The sequence below is a fragment of the Megalobrama amblycephala genome, linkage group LG11, assembly GCF_018812025.1.
Source record: "Megalobrama amblycephala isolate DHTTF-2021 linkage group LG11, ASM1881202v1, whole genome shotgun sequence".
NCBI lineage: Eukaryota > Metazoa > Chordata > Actinopteri > Cypriniformes > Xenocyprididae > Megalobrama > Megalobrama amblycephala.
This window is the reverse complement of record NC_063054.1, coordinates 27,475,998-27,491,450: the sequence shown is the minus strand read 5'-3', so window position 1 is coordinate 27,491,450 and position 15,453 is coordinate 27,475,998. Positions and strand designations below refer to the sequence as shown.

General features: G+C 38.6%; 1 protein-coding gene across 2 annotated transcripts in view; it reads left to right on the top strand.

Moving 5' to 3' along the window:
- hmcn1 (hemicentin 1) overlaps positions 1-15,453 on the top strand; it is a 91,628-nt gene that overhangs the window by 66,505 nt on the left and 9,670 nt on the right. For both annotated transcript variants that reach the window (XM_048207102.1, XM_048207103.1), the window contains exons 63-93: positions 47-196; positions 271-430; positions 570-694; positions 794-977; positions 1,672-1,769; positions 3,497-3,775; positions 3,859-4,055; positions 4,188-4,269; positions 4,366-4,502; positions 4,743-4,884; positions 4,986-5,130; positions 5,210-5,337; positions 6,629-6,785; positions 6,956-7,077; positions 7,405-7,569; positions 7,664-7,771; positions 7,957-8,094; positions 8,504-8,638; positions 8,727-8,996; positions 10,446-10,636; positions 10,706-10,919; positions 11,044-11,178; positions 11,270-11,460; positions 11,941-12,022; positions 12,178-12,447; positions 12,533-12,703; positions 13,101-13,271; positions 13,343-13,513; positions 13,710-13,880; positions 13,969-14,139; positions 14,714-14,884. In XM_048207102.1, coding sequence (XP_048063059.1) covers positions 47-196; positions 271-430; positions 570-694; positions 794-977; positions 1,672-1,769; positions 3,497-3,775; positions 3,859-4,055; positions 4,188-4,269; positions 4,366-4,502; positions 4,743-4,884; positions 4,986-5,130; positions 5,210-5,337; positions 6,629-6,785; positions 6,956-7,077; positions 7,405-7,569; positions 7,664-7,771; positions 7,957-8,094; positions 8,504-8,638; positions 8,727-8,996; positions 10,446-10,636; positions 10,706-10,919; positions 11,044-11,178; positions 11,270-11,460; positions 11,941-12,022; positions 12,178-12,447; positions 12,533-12,703; positions 13,101-13,271; positions 13,343-13,513; positions 13,710-13,880; positions 13,969-14,139; positions 14,714-14,884 — 5,031 coding nt within the window. The remainder of the gene's footprint in view (positions 1-46; positions 197-270; positions 431-569; positions 695-793; positions 978-1,671; positions 1,770-3,496; positions 3,776-3,858; positions 4,056-4,187; positions 4,270-4,365; positions 4,503-4,742; positions 4,885-4,985; positions 5,131-5,209; positions 5,338-6,628; positions 6,786-6,955; positions 7,078-7,404; positions 7,570-7,663; positions 7,772-7,956; positions 8,095-8,503; positions 8,639-8,726; positions 8,997-10,445; positions 10,637-10,705; positions 10,920-11,043; positions 11,179-11,269; positions 11,461-11,940; positions 12,023-12,177; positions 12,448-12,532; positions 12,704-13,100; positions 13,272-13,342; positions 13,514-13,709; positions 13,881-13,968; positions 14,140-14,713; positions 14,885-15,453) is intronic.

Here is a 15,453-nt window from a genome sequence, read left to right as displayed (position 1 = left end):
TTCACCTTGTAAAGTCAACTTATGCTTGATTTTATTGTCTTTCTAGAGAATTCAGAATCTCTGGAGATGCATATCCTGTCCGGGGGCAGTAAGCTGCAGATTGCCCGCTCACAGTTATCTGACAGCGGCACTTACACCTGTGTGGCGTCAAATGTGGAGGGCAAGGCCCACAAAAACTACCATCTTACAATACAAGGTACAGAAGCATTATTAAACAAATATACATCTAGTAGTTTTACCAAATTACCATCTGTATTGTCTGTTCTTCAGTCCCCCCAAACATCATAGGATCTGAGTTACCTAGTGAGATGAGTGTTCTGCTGAATGATAGCATCCAGCTGTTGTGCCGTGCTGAAGGAAGTCCAACCCCTGAGATCCAGTGGCTGAAGGATGGAAAGACACTTAGCAGAACTGCCCAGAAGAACATCAAGTGAGAGCATTGTCAGATTTTTGTGTCATTATGCTACAAAACTATATAGTATATTCTCTGCATAGTACTTTTGCATAGTGATTCTAGGTAATGAGGAAAAACAAGTCATAAGGGTGAACGTAAGTCAACCTTTCCTCAGAATTAGCCCTGATGGCAGCACACTGACTGTGACAGCCACCCACACATCCGACAGTGGAAAATACACATGTGTGGCCACCAATCAAGCCGGAGAGGAAGACCGAATATTCAATCTGAATGTATATGGTGAGTTGTATCTTTACAGGAGTCAAGTGGAACAGCATTTTTCACTACACAACAGGAGTATTGTCCCAGACATTTGATAGCTGCATGTCCTGTTCCCAGTTCCTCCTCTGATCCAGGGAAACGGACCTGCTGCCAAGGAACTGACCACAGTGTTGGACAGCTCAATAAATATAGAGTGTGTAGCTAGTGGTTCTCCACCTCCACAGCTCAACTGGCTAAAGAACAGTCTGCCGCTTCCAGTATCGTCTCAGGTCCGCCTGTTGTCTGCTGGCCAGGTCCTCCGGTAAGAGATCTAACATAGTTAAATCATGATGATCCTGGGATGGGAAATTAATTTTTTGCCCCTCAGCAACAGCTTGCCTAATTTCATTACATTTGAAATGAAGGCTTATGTTTTACTGATTTAACTGATTTTATAATTGAACCAGTGTTATTTAATATTATTTATACAGTATTATATAGTATATATTGATTTGAATTAGCTTTTATTTTTATATTTTTAGGTGTCAATTTCATATTGAATTTTTAGTACTTTTATTTGCTTTTGACAATTTTATTAATTTGTTTTTTATTCCATTTAGTTTTAGTATTTTCAGTACTTCTTAAAGTACTACTTAAACCTGTTTAAGTTAGTTGCCAAGGCAATATTTCTAAGTTTGTTTTTATGTAATAAAAACTATTAAAACATTTTTTTATTTCAGCTTTATTTCAGTTAACAAAAATAATTTTAATAGTTTTAGTTTTAGTTAACAATAAAAACACTGAATTGCACACTTGCACAATGTACTAAAACTTCAACCGAGTGCAAAAAGAACCCATTTCTTTATTTTATTCCTATTATGTACGTAGTCCAGCTGTAGTTAATTACAATGGTAGGTAGATAAAACCACATTTTGCTGGTGGCCATCCAGAATGGAGCTGACAGCATGATTCATAATTCTAAATGCTAGACATCTGATTGTCATTTTTGGTGTTAGCATTGCTCGTGCACAGGTTTCAGATGGTGGGAGCTATACTTGTGTGGCCTCCAACAGAGCTGGAGTGGACAACAGACACTACCACCTACAGGTGTATGGTGAGTTAACCTGCCTGTGTACAAACCCGATTCCAAAAAAGTTGGGACACTGTACAAATTGTGAATAAAAACAGAATGCAATGATGTGGAAGTTTCAAATTTCAATATTTTATTCAGAATACAACATAGATATCAAATGTTTAAACTGAGAAAATGTATCATTTTAAGGGAAAAATAAGTTGATTTTAAATTTCATAGCATCAACACATCTCAAAAAAGTTGGGACAAGGCCATGTTTACTACTGTGTGGCATCCTCTCTTCTTTTTATAACAGTCTGCAAACGTCTGGGGACTGAGGAGACAAGTTGCTCAAGTTTAGGAATAGGAATGTTGTCCCATTCTTGTCTAATACAGGCTTCTACTTGCTCAACTGTCTTAGGTCTTCTTTGTCGCATCTTCCTCTTTATGATGCGCCAAATGTTTTCTATGGGTGAAAGATCTGGACTGCAGGCTGGCATTTCAGTACCCGGATCCTTCTTCTACGCAGCCATGATGTTGTAATTGATGCAGTATGTGGTCTGGCATTGTCATATTGGAAAATGCAAGGTATTCCCTGAAAGAGACGACGTCTGGATGGGAGCATATGTTGTTCTAGAACTTGGATATACCTTTCAGCATTGATGGTGCCTTTCCAGATGTGTAAGCTGCCCATGCCACACGCACTTATGCAACCCCATACCATCAGAGATGCAGGCTTCTGAACTGAGGGCTGATAACAACTTGGGTTGTCCTTGTCCTCTTTAATCCAGATGACATGGCGTCCCAGTTTTCCAAAAAGAACTTCAAATTTTGATTGGTCTGACCACAGAACAGTTTTCCACTTTGCCACAGTCCATTTTAAATGAGCCTTGGCCCAGAGAAAACGCCTGCGCTTCTGGATCATGTTTAGATATGGCTTCTTTTTTGACCTATAGAGTTTTAGCTGGCAACGGCGAATGGCACGGTGGATTGTGTTCACCGACAATGTTTTCTGGAAGTATTCCTGAGCCCATGTTGTGATTTCCATTACAGTAGCATTCCTGTATGTGATGCAGTGCCGTCTAAGGGCCCGAAGATCACGGGCATCCAGTATGGTTTTCCGGCCTTGACAATTACGCACAGAGATTGTTCCAGATTCTCTGAATCTTTGGATGATATTATGCACTGTAGATGATGATAACTTCAAACTCTTTGCAATTTTTCTCTGAGAAACTGCTTTCTGCTATTGCTCTATTATTTTTCGCCACAGCACTGGGGGAATTGGTGATCCTCTGCCCATCTTGACTTCTGAGAGACGCTGCCACTCTGAGAGGCTCTTTTTATACCCAATCATGTTGCCAATTGACCTAATAAGTTGCAAATTGGTCCTCCAACTGTTCCTTATATGTACATTTAACTTTTCCGGCCTCTTATTGCTACCTGTCCCAACTTTTTTGGAGTGTGTAGCTCTCATGAAATCCAAAATGAGCCAATATTTGGCATGACATTTCAAAATGTCTCACTTTCAACATTTGATATGTTATCTATATTCTATTGTGAATAAAATATAAGTTTATGAGATTTGTAAATTATTGCATTCCTTTTTTATTCACAATTTGTACAGTGTCCCAACTTTTTTGGAATCGGGTTTGTACTTTCTTGAGAGATAAAATGTAGGTCATATATAATCATTTTAATTATATATAAAAATTTGTCTGATAATGCAATGAAGTATTAAACCCATACATTTACTGTGTCATTCTTCTCAGTTCCTCCCAGTTTGGACGGGGCAGACAGCACCGAAGAAGTAACAGTTGTGAGAGGAAATACGGCCTCTTTCATCTGCATTGCAGATGGGACGCCCAGTCCAACCATTACTTGGCTGAGAAATGGTGCAGCGGTGCCTAAAGATGGTCACCTGTCACTCCTCAATCAAAACACCACCCTGCAGATTTCCCATGCGAGAGTCAACCACACTGGACGCTACACCTGTACCGCACATAATCAGGCTGGAGACGCAAGCCGCCACTTCAGCCTCAAAGTACTGGGTGAGAGAAAGAGCGACAAAATGAAACAAGACCAAATTGATTCCTTCTGTCACAGACTCATGGACATCTATCCCATCTCTCAGACCCACCGCATATCAATGGCTCTGGTGTACCTGCTGAGGTCTCTGTGGTTGTGAATCATGTCTTGGAGCTGGTTTGTGAGGCTGATGGCATACCTTTACCTACACTGACCTGGCTGAAGGATGGGCGACCGCTGCCTCAGACAGACAGCATACGGCTCCTCAGAGATGGAGAGGTGCTCAGAGTTGCTTCTGCTCAGGTAAAAACTACAAATGTGGTGTCAAAATGGGCAGTACCATTAATGTTCCTAACTTTTCTCCCATGCTGCTCAATGTGCCACAAGCGTGACATGTTCCTAAATCATGTTGTGTTAACTCCCATCTTTGTACAGGTGGAGAACACTGGAAGGTACACCTGTTTGGCCACCAGCCCTGCTGGAGATGATGATAAAGAGTTTCTTGTCAGAGTACATGGTGAGACTTAAAAGCAATTACAAAGATTCCCATTATATCAATATAAAATGTCACTTCACTTACAGTAATTTGCCAAACGACAAATTTTTTCAACAGTGCCACCCAACATTGCTGGAGACGGAGGTGTGCAAGATGTGTCTGTCCTGCAAAACAGACAAGTGACCCTTGAATGTAAATCAGATGCAGTTCCACCTCCAACCCTCACCTGGCTTAAAGATGGAGCACCGCTGAAGGTATCCAAAAACTTATCAATGTTGAAAGCAGTTGTGCTGTTTAAAAAAAAAAGCATTTATTAGAAATAGAAATCTTTTGTAACATTATAAATGTCTTTACTGTCACTTTTAAACAAATTAATGCATCCTTGCTGAATAAAAGTATGAATTTCTTTTTTTAAAAATCTGACAACAAAGTTTTTTTTTTTTTTTAAATCAGGTATATGTAGCTCTAAATAGCTTTCACAATGCTTTCTCCAGATGTCTCCACGAGTGCGTGTTTTGTCCAGCGGTCGTTATCTGCAGATCAACAATGCAGAGCTGAGAGATGGTGCCCAGTACACTTGTGTGGCCAGCAATGTTGCTGGAGAAACCAGACGCCACTTCAACCTTAGTGTCAATGGTGACCAGCAATTTCTACCTATGTTAAGGCAGGAAATGTATTGTGGGCTTATTTATGTGTATGAGCATATGTATGTGCTTATATAAACATTCTCTCTGCAGTCCCTCCCACAATAAAAGATGGTCCTCAGTCTGTGTTGGTTCATATCAATCAACCAGTGGTTCTGGAGTGTGTTGTGAATGGAGTACCTGCCCCACGCATTACCTGGAGGAAGCATGGATCCATCCTGGCAGGAAACAACCCCAGGTAAGCAGCACAGATCACTTCAGAGCATTTCATAACTCTGTTTTGTTCATGGGAAATAACAAACGCCCTATACGTTTAGGTACAGGTTTGGTGAGGATGGCTCACTCCACATCCTCTCAGCCCAGGTGACAGATACGGGCCGCTACCTTTGCATGGCCACCAACCAGGCGGGAACAGAGCGCAAGAGAGTAGATCTTCAGGTTTATGGTGAGTCTTGACATACATGTAATACTGTAATTGTACATACATTAAATACGATAAAAACCAGTGTTGTAGCTAAAACTAAAAACTATTAAAAATAATTTTCAGTGATCGAAATAAAGCTGAAATTAAATTAAATATGAAAATTTAAAGGTGCAATATTTAAGAATTTTGCAGTAAAATATCCAAAAACCACTAGGCCAGTGTTATATATTTTGTTCACTTGAGTACTTACAACATCCCAAATGTTTCCAACTATTTGTAAATCGCGAGAAAATTGCAATTTTAACGTGTGAGGAGTCTGTCAATTGCATCATACCCGTGTTACCCTCGGTTTCCGGTTTTATTTTGTAGAAACCATGGAAATACCAAAGACGCTTTAATATATTACATGTTTTAATAGGGAAGGGAACAACGGTTTTGATATATTTATAGACAGAAAAATAATTATTTTTATAGAGCTCAACACGTTTAGTTTATTTGCGAGTACCATGCTTTACCATGCCTCAGAGAAAAACACTATTTTGTAAAGTAGCTAACATAGCATAATCAGATGCAGCTTTATTTTTAGTAACAGTAATACAGCATTTTCTCCATCATACAATACTTTTTAAAATTAATTGCATGCCATTTATCAACACAAGCTATCCAGCATTTAATATGATATTCTAATATTGATCTAGCTTACTGCAGTGTGCAACAAGTGTCTCACAGCAGCCACCGAGCGAACGCACAGAGTAACGTCATAACATTTTCAACACACTCAAATGTATCTAATATGATAAACAGAGCAGTGTTACCTCATACTCATGATCTGAAAAGCGGAAGCGGCGCCGGCGACTGTGGCATAATAAAAGCCCCACTGCTCACGGTGTATGTCGTGCAATCGCTCCAGCGGCCTCGTTCATCTCCCACAACACTCGGTCCTGCTCTGCTTCATACTACAGTAATGTGAATAGGCCTCTAGCGACCTCTAGTGAACAGAAAATATTACATATTGCACCTTTAAACTTAAAAGTATTTATTTTTAGTCCTGTATTTTCAGTCTTTTCATGTACATTTATGCATTTATGCATTTGGCAGATGCTTTTATCCAAAGCAACTTGCACTGAATTCAAGCTATACATTTTTATGAATTTGTGCATTCCTCGGCACCAAAGCCATTAACATGGCATTGCTAGAGTCATGCTCTACTTGCTTGAGCTATTGTTTGTTAATCAACTGTTTAAAATATTGGCTCTTTGTCCAAGGAAATGTCCCGATATACAGTAAACACAAATATTCTCTCCTACTCCAGTACCACCCTCTATCGCCGAGGGTCCCACTAACATCACTGTGACAGTAAACGTCCAGACCACGCTATCCTGTGAGGCCACCGGCATCCCCAAACCCTCAGTCAGCTGGACCAAAAACACCAAAGCTCTTAACACTGACCAGAACCAGAATATGTACAGGTTCAGCCAGGTTTCCTCCCTCTCCTCTTATCACCTCTTACTGTATCACCAACCAAATAAGCATTACTCCTGGTTTGGGTCACAATATGACCCTGATGCTTAACATTGCACAGTAAGACACTTGTGATTCATGATTGTGTCCAGTTAATCAGTTTGCAATCTGTCCTCAGGCTGTTGTCTTCGGGCTCACTGGTTGTCATCGCACCTACAGTAGAGGACACAGCACTGTACGAGTGTGTTGTATCCAATGAGGCAGGCCAGGAGAGCCGAGCCATTCAGCTGACAGTACATGGTGAATCCCTACTGCCAAATATGACATCCATCTAAATGTGTAGCTACATCTGAAATTGCATACTCTCCTAAGTAGGTACTTATTTTTAAAAGTATTTACTTTGCGGGCACTTAAAAAGTATGTTATATTTCTATATAGTCTGAATGTAATCCAGACGTACTACATTCGCCATGTTGTCACTGTCATGTGACCTACCAGTATCAGTTGCGTCACTTCACTAACTTGAATTGACTTGACATACTGTTAAATATATATTAGGAAAGTATGCAATTTCAGACTCTGCTAATGCACATTTCAAGAGGAACTAATATTCATTTCCTTCTACAGTTCCTCCTTCTATTGCTGATGAGGCCACAGAGCTTGTGGTGAGCAGACTGTCCCCGGTGGTCATTGGCTGCACTGCATCCGGAGTGCCTCATCCTGTCCTATACTGGAGCAAAGATGGATTAAGACTAGCTAAAGATGCAAAGGGCTATATAATACTACCGTCAGGTTAGCTTTATGTAGTTACAGTTTGAAAAAAAGGAACGATTGAAGTTTGAAGTTGATCTAAATGATGCATTTCTCTTTCCTTGGTTTCTCTCAGGTCCTCTTGAGATCACAGCTGCAGATCTGAGTCACTCAGGCCGTTACTCTTGTGTGGCCAAGAATGCCGCAGGCACCGCACACCGACATGTCCAGCTCACAGTACACGGTATGAGATATGCAGAAACACTTAAACCTAACATGCTTTTAAACATGCCTCTTTATTTTATTTTTGTCTAATAAGATCATATATAACAAATGCCCATGTGAGGCTCCACATTCATTTCTCTCTATACCATCTTTGTCATTTGGACATTTCTGTGATGAATAATTGTGTGCATTTACATTTAATAGAACCTCCGGTGATACAGTCACACCCGTCAACACTGGATGTGATTTTGAACAATCATGTGACCCTGCCCTGCAGAGCAACGGGCTCCCCTCGCCCAACTATCACCTGGCAGAAAGAGGGCATCAACATTTTTACCACAGGTGAAAGCAAGCTTTTCATATATTCAGTACCATTTAATTAATTACTTAATTATTTTAATTAATGTATATAATTATTCTGTAATTTATTATATTGTATTACATACACTGCCATTTAAAAGTTTGGGGTCATTATTTAAAAAAAAAAAATTAAAAAATTCTGTGAATGTCTCATCAATGTCTAAACAGTTGTGTTGCTTAATATTTCTGTGGAAACTATTATTTTCAGGATTAATATGAAAAAAAGCATTTTTTTTTTTTTTTTTTTTTAACATTGTAAAAGACTTTACTGTAACTTCTGATCAATTTAATGCAAATAGAAGTATTAATTTATTTTAAGAAAATCTTACTGACCCCAAACTAAAATTTTAAGTTTAATTATGAACACCAACTTAATACCTTTCATCATCAGGAGATGGTTTTACAGTGCTCCCCAATGGTGGTCTGCAAATCTCTAAAGCCAGAGTCGAGGATTCTGGAACCTACATGTGTGTGGCTCAGAATCCAGCAGGCACTGCACTAGGAAAAACCAAACTCAGAGTGCAAGGTTAGGCTCACACATAGGCTGTGATGAAAGTTAAGATGTCTGTGGAAAACGGTTATCTCAAATGTTATCAATTCCACTTCTCTTACAGTGCCCCCTGTCATAACATCTGACATCAGGGTGTACACTGTGGCACTAGATGCATCTGTAACTCTGCAGTGCCAATCAGAGGGTTTCCCCACTCCTTCTATCACCTGGTACAAGGACGGACAGCCGCTGAGCGAGTCTGTGCGCCAACGGGTCCTCAGTACAGGGGCGCTGCAGATCGCCTTTGCCCAACCTGGAGACACAGGCAGATTTACCTGTACTGCTGCTAATGTGGCTGGAACCACTAGTCTGGAGATGAGCCTTACTGTACACAGTGAGTCAGAGGGATGCTGAAGCAGATGGATTGGATTGAATAAATGGCTTCACTGTACAGAGTGATTTAGGGGAAAACTGAGATGGACGGATGAATTGATAATATTTATTAGTGCATTGATAGAGTAACGTTTATTTTGTATCAAGTATAATATTGATAGAATCTTTTTTTATATTTATATTAATGATCATTATTTGATTTATGTAATTAATGATAAGAATAACATGAATAATTTGCTGATTTGGATGAAATGATAAATATAATAACTGATTGATAATATTGTGCATTGATAATCTGGTAAGAGTAACTTATTTTTTATTAAGTAAAATACTAGTAGAATTTTTTTTTAATTATTTTTAATTATAATTTGATGTTATTATGAATAATATTAATTATTTATTTTATGATTTATGTGATTAATAATAACAATCATGATTATCTGGTAGAATAACTTTTGTAAAATATTGGTATAATATTAAGTAGAATGTTGGTAGAATCTTTTTGTTATTATTTTTAATTAGTTGATGTATGTAATTATTAATAATAATTTATTAGTAATAATAATTCATTTTATGTCAGCGCCAATAGTCTTGTGGGCAGTGCTCCGACATATAGCACCATTGCGCTTCGGGCGACCCAATTTCTAGTCCCGGCTCGTGGTCCTTTCCCGATCCTGTACCCTCGCTCTCTCCCACTTCACTTCCTGTCTACATCCTGTCCTATCACAATAAAGGCAAAAACACCAAAAATAAATCTAAAAAAAAAAAAAAAAAAAAAAAAAATCACTTTATGATTTATGTGATGAATAATAATAATCATGACGATCTGGTAGAATAACTTTTATTAAGTAGATTATTTGGTAGAATATAATTTTTTATCATTATTTGATTTATACGGAAGAGGATTAGGGCCAAGCAATAATAAAAAAATAAAACCATCTCGAGATTAAAGTAGTTAAATTTCGAGAAAAAAAGTCAAGATAAAATGTTGAGAATAAACTCGTTAAATTACGAGAAAAAACTCGTTAAATTTTGAGAAAAAAGTTGAGATAAAATGTTGAGAATAAAGTCATTAAATTACGAGAAAAAAGTTGTTAAATTACGAGAAAATATTCGTTAAATTATGAGGAAAAAAATGACGTTAAATTTCGAGAAAAAAGTCGAGATAAAATGTTGAGAATAAACTCATTTATTTTAACTTGAGTTTTTTTCTCGTAATTTAACGAGTTTATTCTCAACATTTTATCTCAACTTTTTTCTCGAAATTTAACAACTTTAATCTCAAGATGGTTTTATTTTTTTATTATTGCTTGGCCCTAATCCTCTTCTGTAGATTTATGTTATTAATAATAATATTAATATTAAAACATATTATTTATGTAAATTAGTATTATAATAATAAATAATGGCATACATGTATTTATTTATTTCCTCTCCCTCTCTACCTCAGTACCTCCTTCCATCCGTGTAGGAGAGTCAGAGGTGTCCGTGGTGGAGAACACCCAAGCTTTGTTGACCTGTGTGGCAGACGGGGTCCCACAGCCCACTATCACCTGGGAGAAAGATGATATTGCACTTACTGACACCACCGGGGAATACACGATCCTGCCCACAGGAGAGCTGCTCATAGACACTGCACAGGTCAGAGTCCCAATCCTTAAACTGCTTGCATTCAGAGTGTTTACATATTGTGACAGTTTGTGTATGTAGCCTGAGGATTCTGGGAGGTACACGTGTGTCGGAACCAACTCAGTTGGGGAGGACAGTCGCACCATTGGTCTGTCCATCCACACACATCCAGCCTTCACTGAGCTCCTGGGGGATATGGCTCTTAACAAGGGAGAGCGCCTCCTGCTAACCTGCGGCGTCACTGGCATCCCTCCACCCAAGATCACATGGGCATTCAACAACAATATCATCCCTGGTATTGATCATCCCTTTAATTGAGCCTACAAATATCCCCAAATTGCATACCCTATCACTATTAGTTATGCTGCACGTGTCAATAGGCTATGTGAGAATCAGGAAAGTATTGTTTCTGCCCACAGCCCAGTATGATCATATCAATGGCCACAGTGAGCTTGTGATTGAGCGTGTGAGTAAAGACGACTCAGGCACTTATTCCTGCATGGCTGAGAACAGCGTAGGATCCATCAAATCTCTGGGATTTGTCTATGTTAAAGGTAAACATCTGGAATTCTGTTATACGATGGCTTGTATAATCAAAAGTAAATCCATTGTGAAAAACTTGAATCTCTTGTCCAATTTCTCCAGAACCACCAATAATAGATGGAGATGTTCATTCAAATCGCATTGAGCCCCTGGGAGGGAATGCCATACTTAACTGTGAGGTGCGAGGAGACCCTCTGCCCACATTCCAGTGGACCAAAAAGGGCGTCAATGTCCAGATAAGCAATCGAATACGTCAGCTTGACAACGGATCTCTAGCCATCTATGGCACAGTGGTACACAAACACAACACAACAGTCCCGACTGCACACTACATTAGCAGATACAGCTGCACATATGCAAAGTATATAAACTGCTCTGCATTTGTATCATTTTTTAAGGAATGATTTACCCAAAAATTAATGTTGGCATTTTTTACTCACCCCACTGTAGTTCCAGAAGATACTATTTCTTTAACTCATGCAACCGAATGCTAATCATATTTCAAAACAAATTATATTGCACTGAAAAAGAGTCTAAGTGCGTACCTGAGTCTAATATGCATTATTTGTTCTGCTGTGTAATAAGTTATTTTTCATTTAGATACCAAAATAGGCATTATTTTTACAACAATACAAGAGGGTTAATATGGGTACACAATGTTTGCCATCAATCCTGGATACAAAATTCCAGGTGTAATTTTCCAGATGTTTTGTATTTTTATCCTTTTGTAACATTCATAAATAATAAATGGGATCAATTTGTAATTTTTGTAGAGCGAAGATGCTGGAAATTACATGTGCGTCGCCACAAATGATGCAGGAGTGGTGGAGAGAACAGTTACACTGACCTTACAGAGTAAGTCTACAGTTCAAAACAAAAATGAATCATTTAAAGTTATTTAAAATCACGTAGAATACTCGCACAGAAAATAAAAACCTTAATTATGATATATTTATATAAAAAAAGCCCTTGCTTGTGTTACTGTTATAACATCAGTGATCTCTCCATAGGTTCTCCTACCATCACTGTAGAGCCAGTAGAGACAGTGGTAGATGCCGGTTCCACAGTGGTGCTGAACTGCCAAGCAGAGGGAGAGCCTGTGCCTGTCATTGAGTGGTCCCGTCAGGGGCGCCCCCTGTTGGGTAACGAGCGCATAACCACACTGAATAATGGTTCTCTGCGGCTCAGTAGTGCTCAGAAAGAGGACACGGCTGAGTATGAGTGTGTGGCCCGAAATTTGTTAGGCTCCGTGCTGGTACGCGTGACCCTCACAGTTCGAGGTGAGCTTCGGACTTTAGCAAGTATTCGGATTATAATGCAGTTAGATGTATTATAATGGCCAATTGAATTGTGTGTGTTTCGCAGTTCACGGAGGTTTCTCTGAATGGATGGAGTGGGGAGCTTGCAGTGTTTCCTGCGGTACAGGAGTGCAGAGGAGACTGAGACAGTGCAATAACCCATTTCCTGCGAACGGAGGACAGCACTGCATTGGTTCAGGAACAGAAACTCGCAGCTGTCAAGGCAAACCTTGCCCAGGTAAATTAGTTTACTTTTCATCCCTTTTACACATTACATTTAAAAAAAAAAAATATATATATATATATATATATATATATATATATATATAAAACATTTTAAAATATAACAAATTAAAAGAGATATTTATATTTTAAATTGTAATAATATTTTACAATTTTACTGTATTTTTGATCCAATAAATATAGCCTTGTGCATTAGAGACTTCTTTCAAAAACATAAAAAAAAATGTACCAACTCATACGGTAGTGTATATTTTTGAATATTTAAGTGCTTATTTTTAAACATGAATTTTGACTGTACTCACCAAGATCTCTCCTAAACAAACAAACAAAAATATATAAAAACTTGGAGAACAGTATAAACATGGCTCCACACTGTCTCTTTGTCCCCATAGTGGATGGTAATTGGTCCGAGTGGTCTTCCTGGGAGGAGTGCTCTCGTACCTGTGGTCAGGGTAACAGGACTAGGGTGCGGACTTGTAGTAATCCTCCTGCCCAACATGGGGGCAGAGCCTGTGAGGGAAAAGCAGTGGAGGCCATCATGTGTAGTATAAGGCCATGCCCAGGTGAGTGGAGGAACATATCTTCTCCTGCTTTCGCATGGGCATATCTATCTGACTGACTTCTTATCTGTCAGTGGCTGGGAACTGGGGTGCCTGGTTGCCTTGGAGCCCTTGTAGTGAAACATGTGGCAAAGGGATGCAGACAAGACTCAGACTCTGCAACAACCCTCCACCCTCATTTGAAGGACCATCATGTGAAGGACCTGACACACAGACACAAGTGTGCAATGAGAGGAATTGCCCTGGTAAGCATTCTGGTGAAAATTATTATTTTTATTTAAAGAGATTGTTCACTCAGAAATGAGAATGTTGTGAAATTAAACAGCTGTTCTTGGCTGGATGTTCTAAATATCCAATATATCTAAGTATAAATTCATATGAATTTGGAACGTTGTGAGTGTAAATTTAAAAAGACTTGTCTTTTCTTCTCCTCTTCAACAGTGGATGGCAAGTGGTCATCCTGGGTAAGCTGGGGGGCATGTAGTGTTTCTTGTGGAGGCGGTACGAGGCAAAGGACACGTATCTGTGCAAGCCCCGCCCCCCAGTATGGTGGAAGGCAGTGTGAGGGAAATGACATCCACATTGATTTCTGCAACAATGAACCCTGTCCCAGTGAGTAAAGACATTTCACATATAGTAAACACACAGACATATTGGTGTAAGGACGAAGGCTAAAAGTACAAATAATCTCTCTTCATAGTATATGGTAACTGGGGCCCATGGAACAGCTGGGGCAGTTGTAGCAGGACCTGCAACGGTGGACAAATGCGTCGCTACAGAACATGTGACAATCCTCGACCAGCGAATGGAGGCAGAGCGTGTACTGGTTCAGACTCACAAATCCAGAAGTGCAACACAGCCAATTGCCCTGGTATAGCACTCATACATACACTACCGTTCAAAATGTTGATATTGTGAGATTTTTAAAATATTTTTCAAAGATGTTTCTTGTGCTTATCTTATCTAACTTATCTATTTCAATATAGTTTAAAATGTAATTTATTCCTGTGAAGGCAAAGCTGAATTTGTATCTGCCAATACTGCAGCCAATACTTGAGAAATCATTCTAATATGCTGATTTGGTGCTCAAGTAGCATTTCTTTTAGAATAAAAAGTTAAAAATAAGAGCATTTATTTGAAATAGACATTTTTTTGTAACCCTAATTTCATGCACCCCGCCTGAATAAAAGTTAATTTCTTGCAAAAAAAAGCAATCATTTCACTGACCCTTTGAACTGTAGTGTATATTGCACAACAAATACCCACACTCTATAGCTGTTATATACTATTTAATATACAAGAAAAGCTACCTACATTTAAGATTATGATTTACAAAAACTTGAATGGAGGATGCAAACCACATCAGATATAGAAGACCTTTTTGGATTCATTTTTACCATAACTGATTTCAGACCTTTCTGTGCTTTGTCTATGTATGCGTGAAGTTGATGGTAAGTGGGGTTCATGGGAGTCCTGGGGTGAATGTTCAGCATCCTGTGGAGGTGGAGAACGGACACGTGTCAGACTTTGTAACAATCCATCACCTAGCAACAGCGGCCGACCCTGCCCAGGAGACTCCACCCAGTTATCAAGATGTAACATACAGCCATGTCCAGGTACATTTACAACTAACTATGTATGGTTCTTAATCAAGACTTTCATCAAGAAATTGTTTAATGATTTAACATGGTCTTGAGGACCATTTTTATTAATTTATTTTTATTTTTAATTTATTTTTAATTATTTTTTATTAATATTTTTATTATTTTTATTTTTAATTCCGAAAAATTATGACTGTTATCTATAAAATCTAATCAAATACAATATCATAATAATAACACAATCATGCCTAATAATTGCCTGGTGGCTTATATAAGAATTTACAGTTCTCTGCTGTCTGTCTTAGTAAGTTGTAATGAATTTAGATTAAAAATGAATGTAAAGAAAACTCTCACAGTGTTTTCATTTAGCTTACATTAGCTACACATTAAAACACATTTTATGCAACTTTCCCCAACCACTGGTTAACAGTGCGGTAAGTAGATTTTGAACAACACTTTTGGACATTGTTTATATTTGAAATCAACCCAAAGAAACCCTACCCTCTCTTCATTGCTCTGTCTCTAAAACTCACTCCAATCCCAATCCAGTTTCGAACCCCAGCCCGATCGCTGCTGGCATGCAA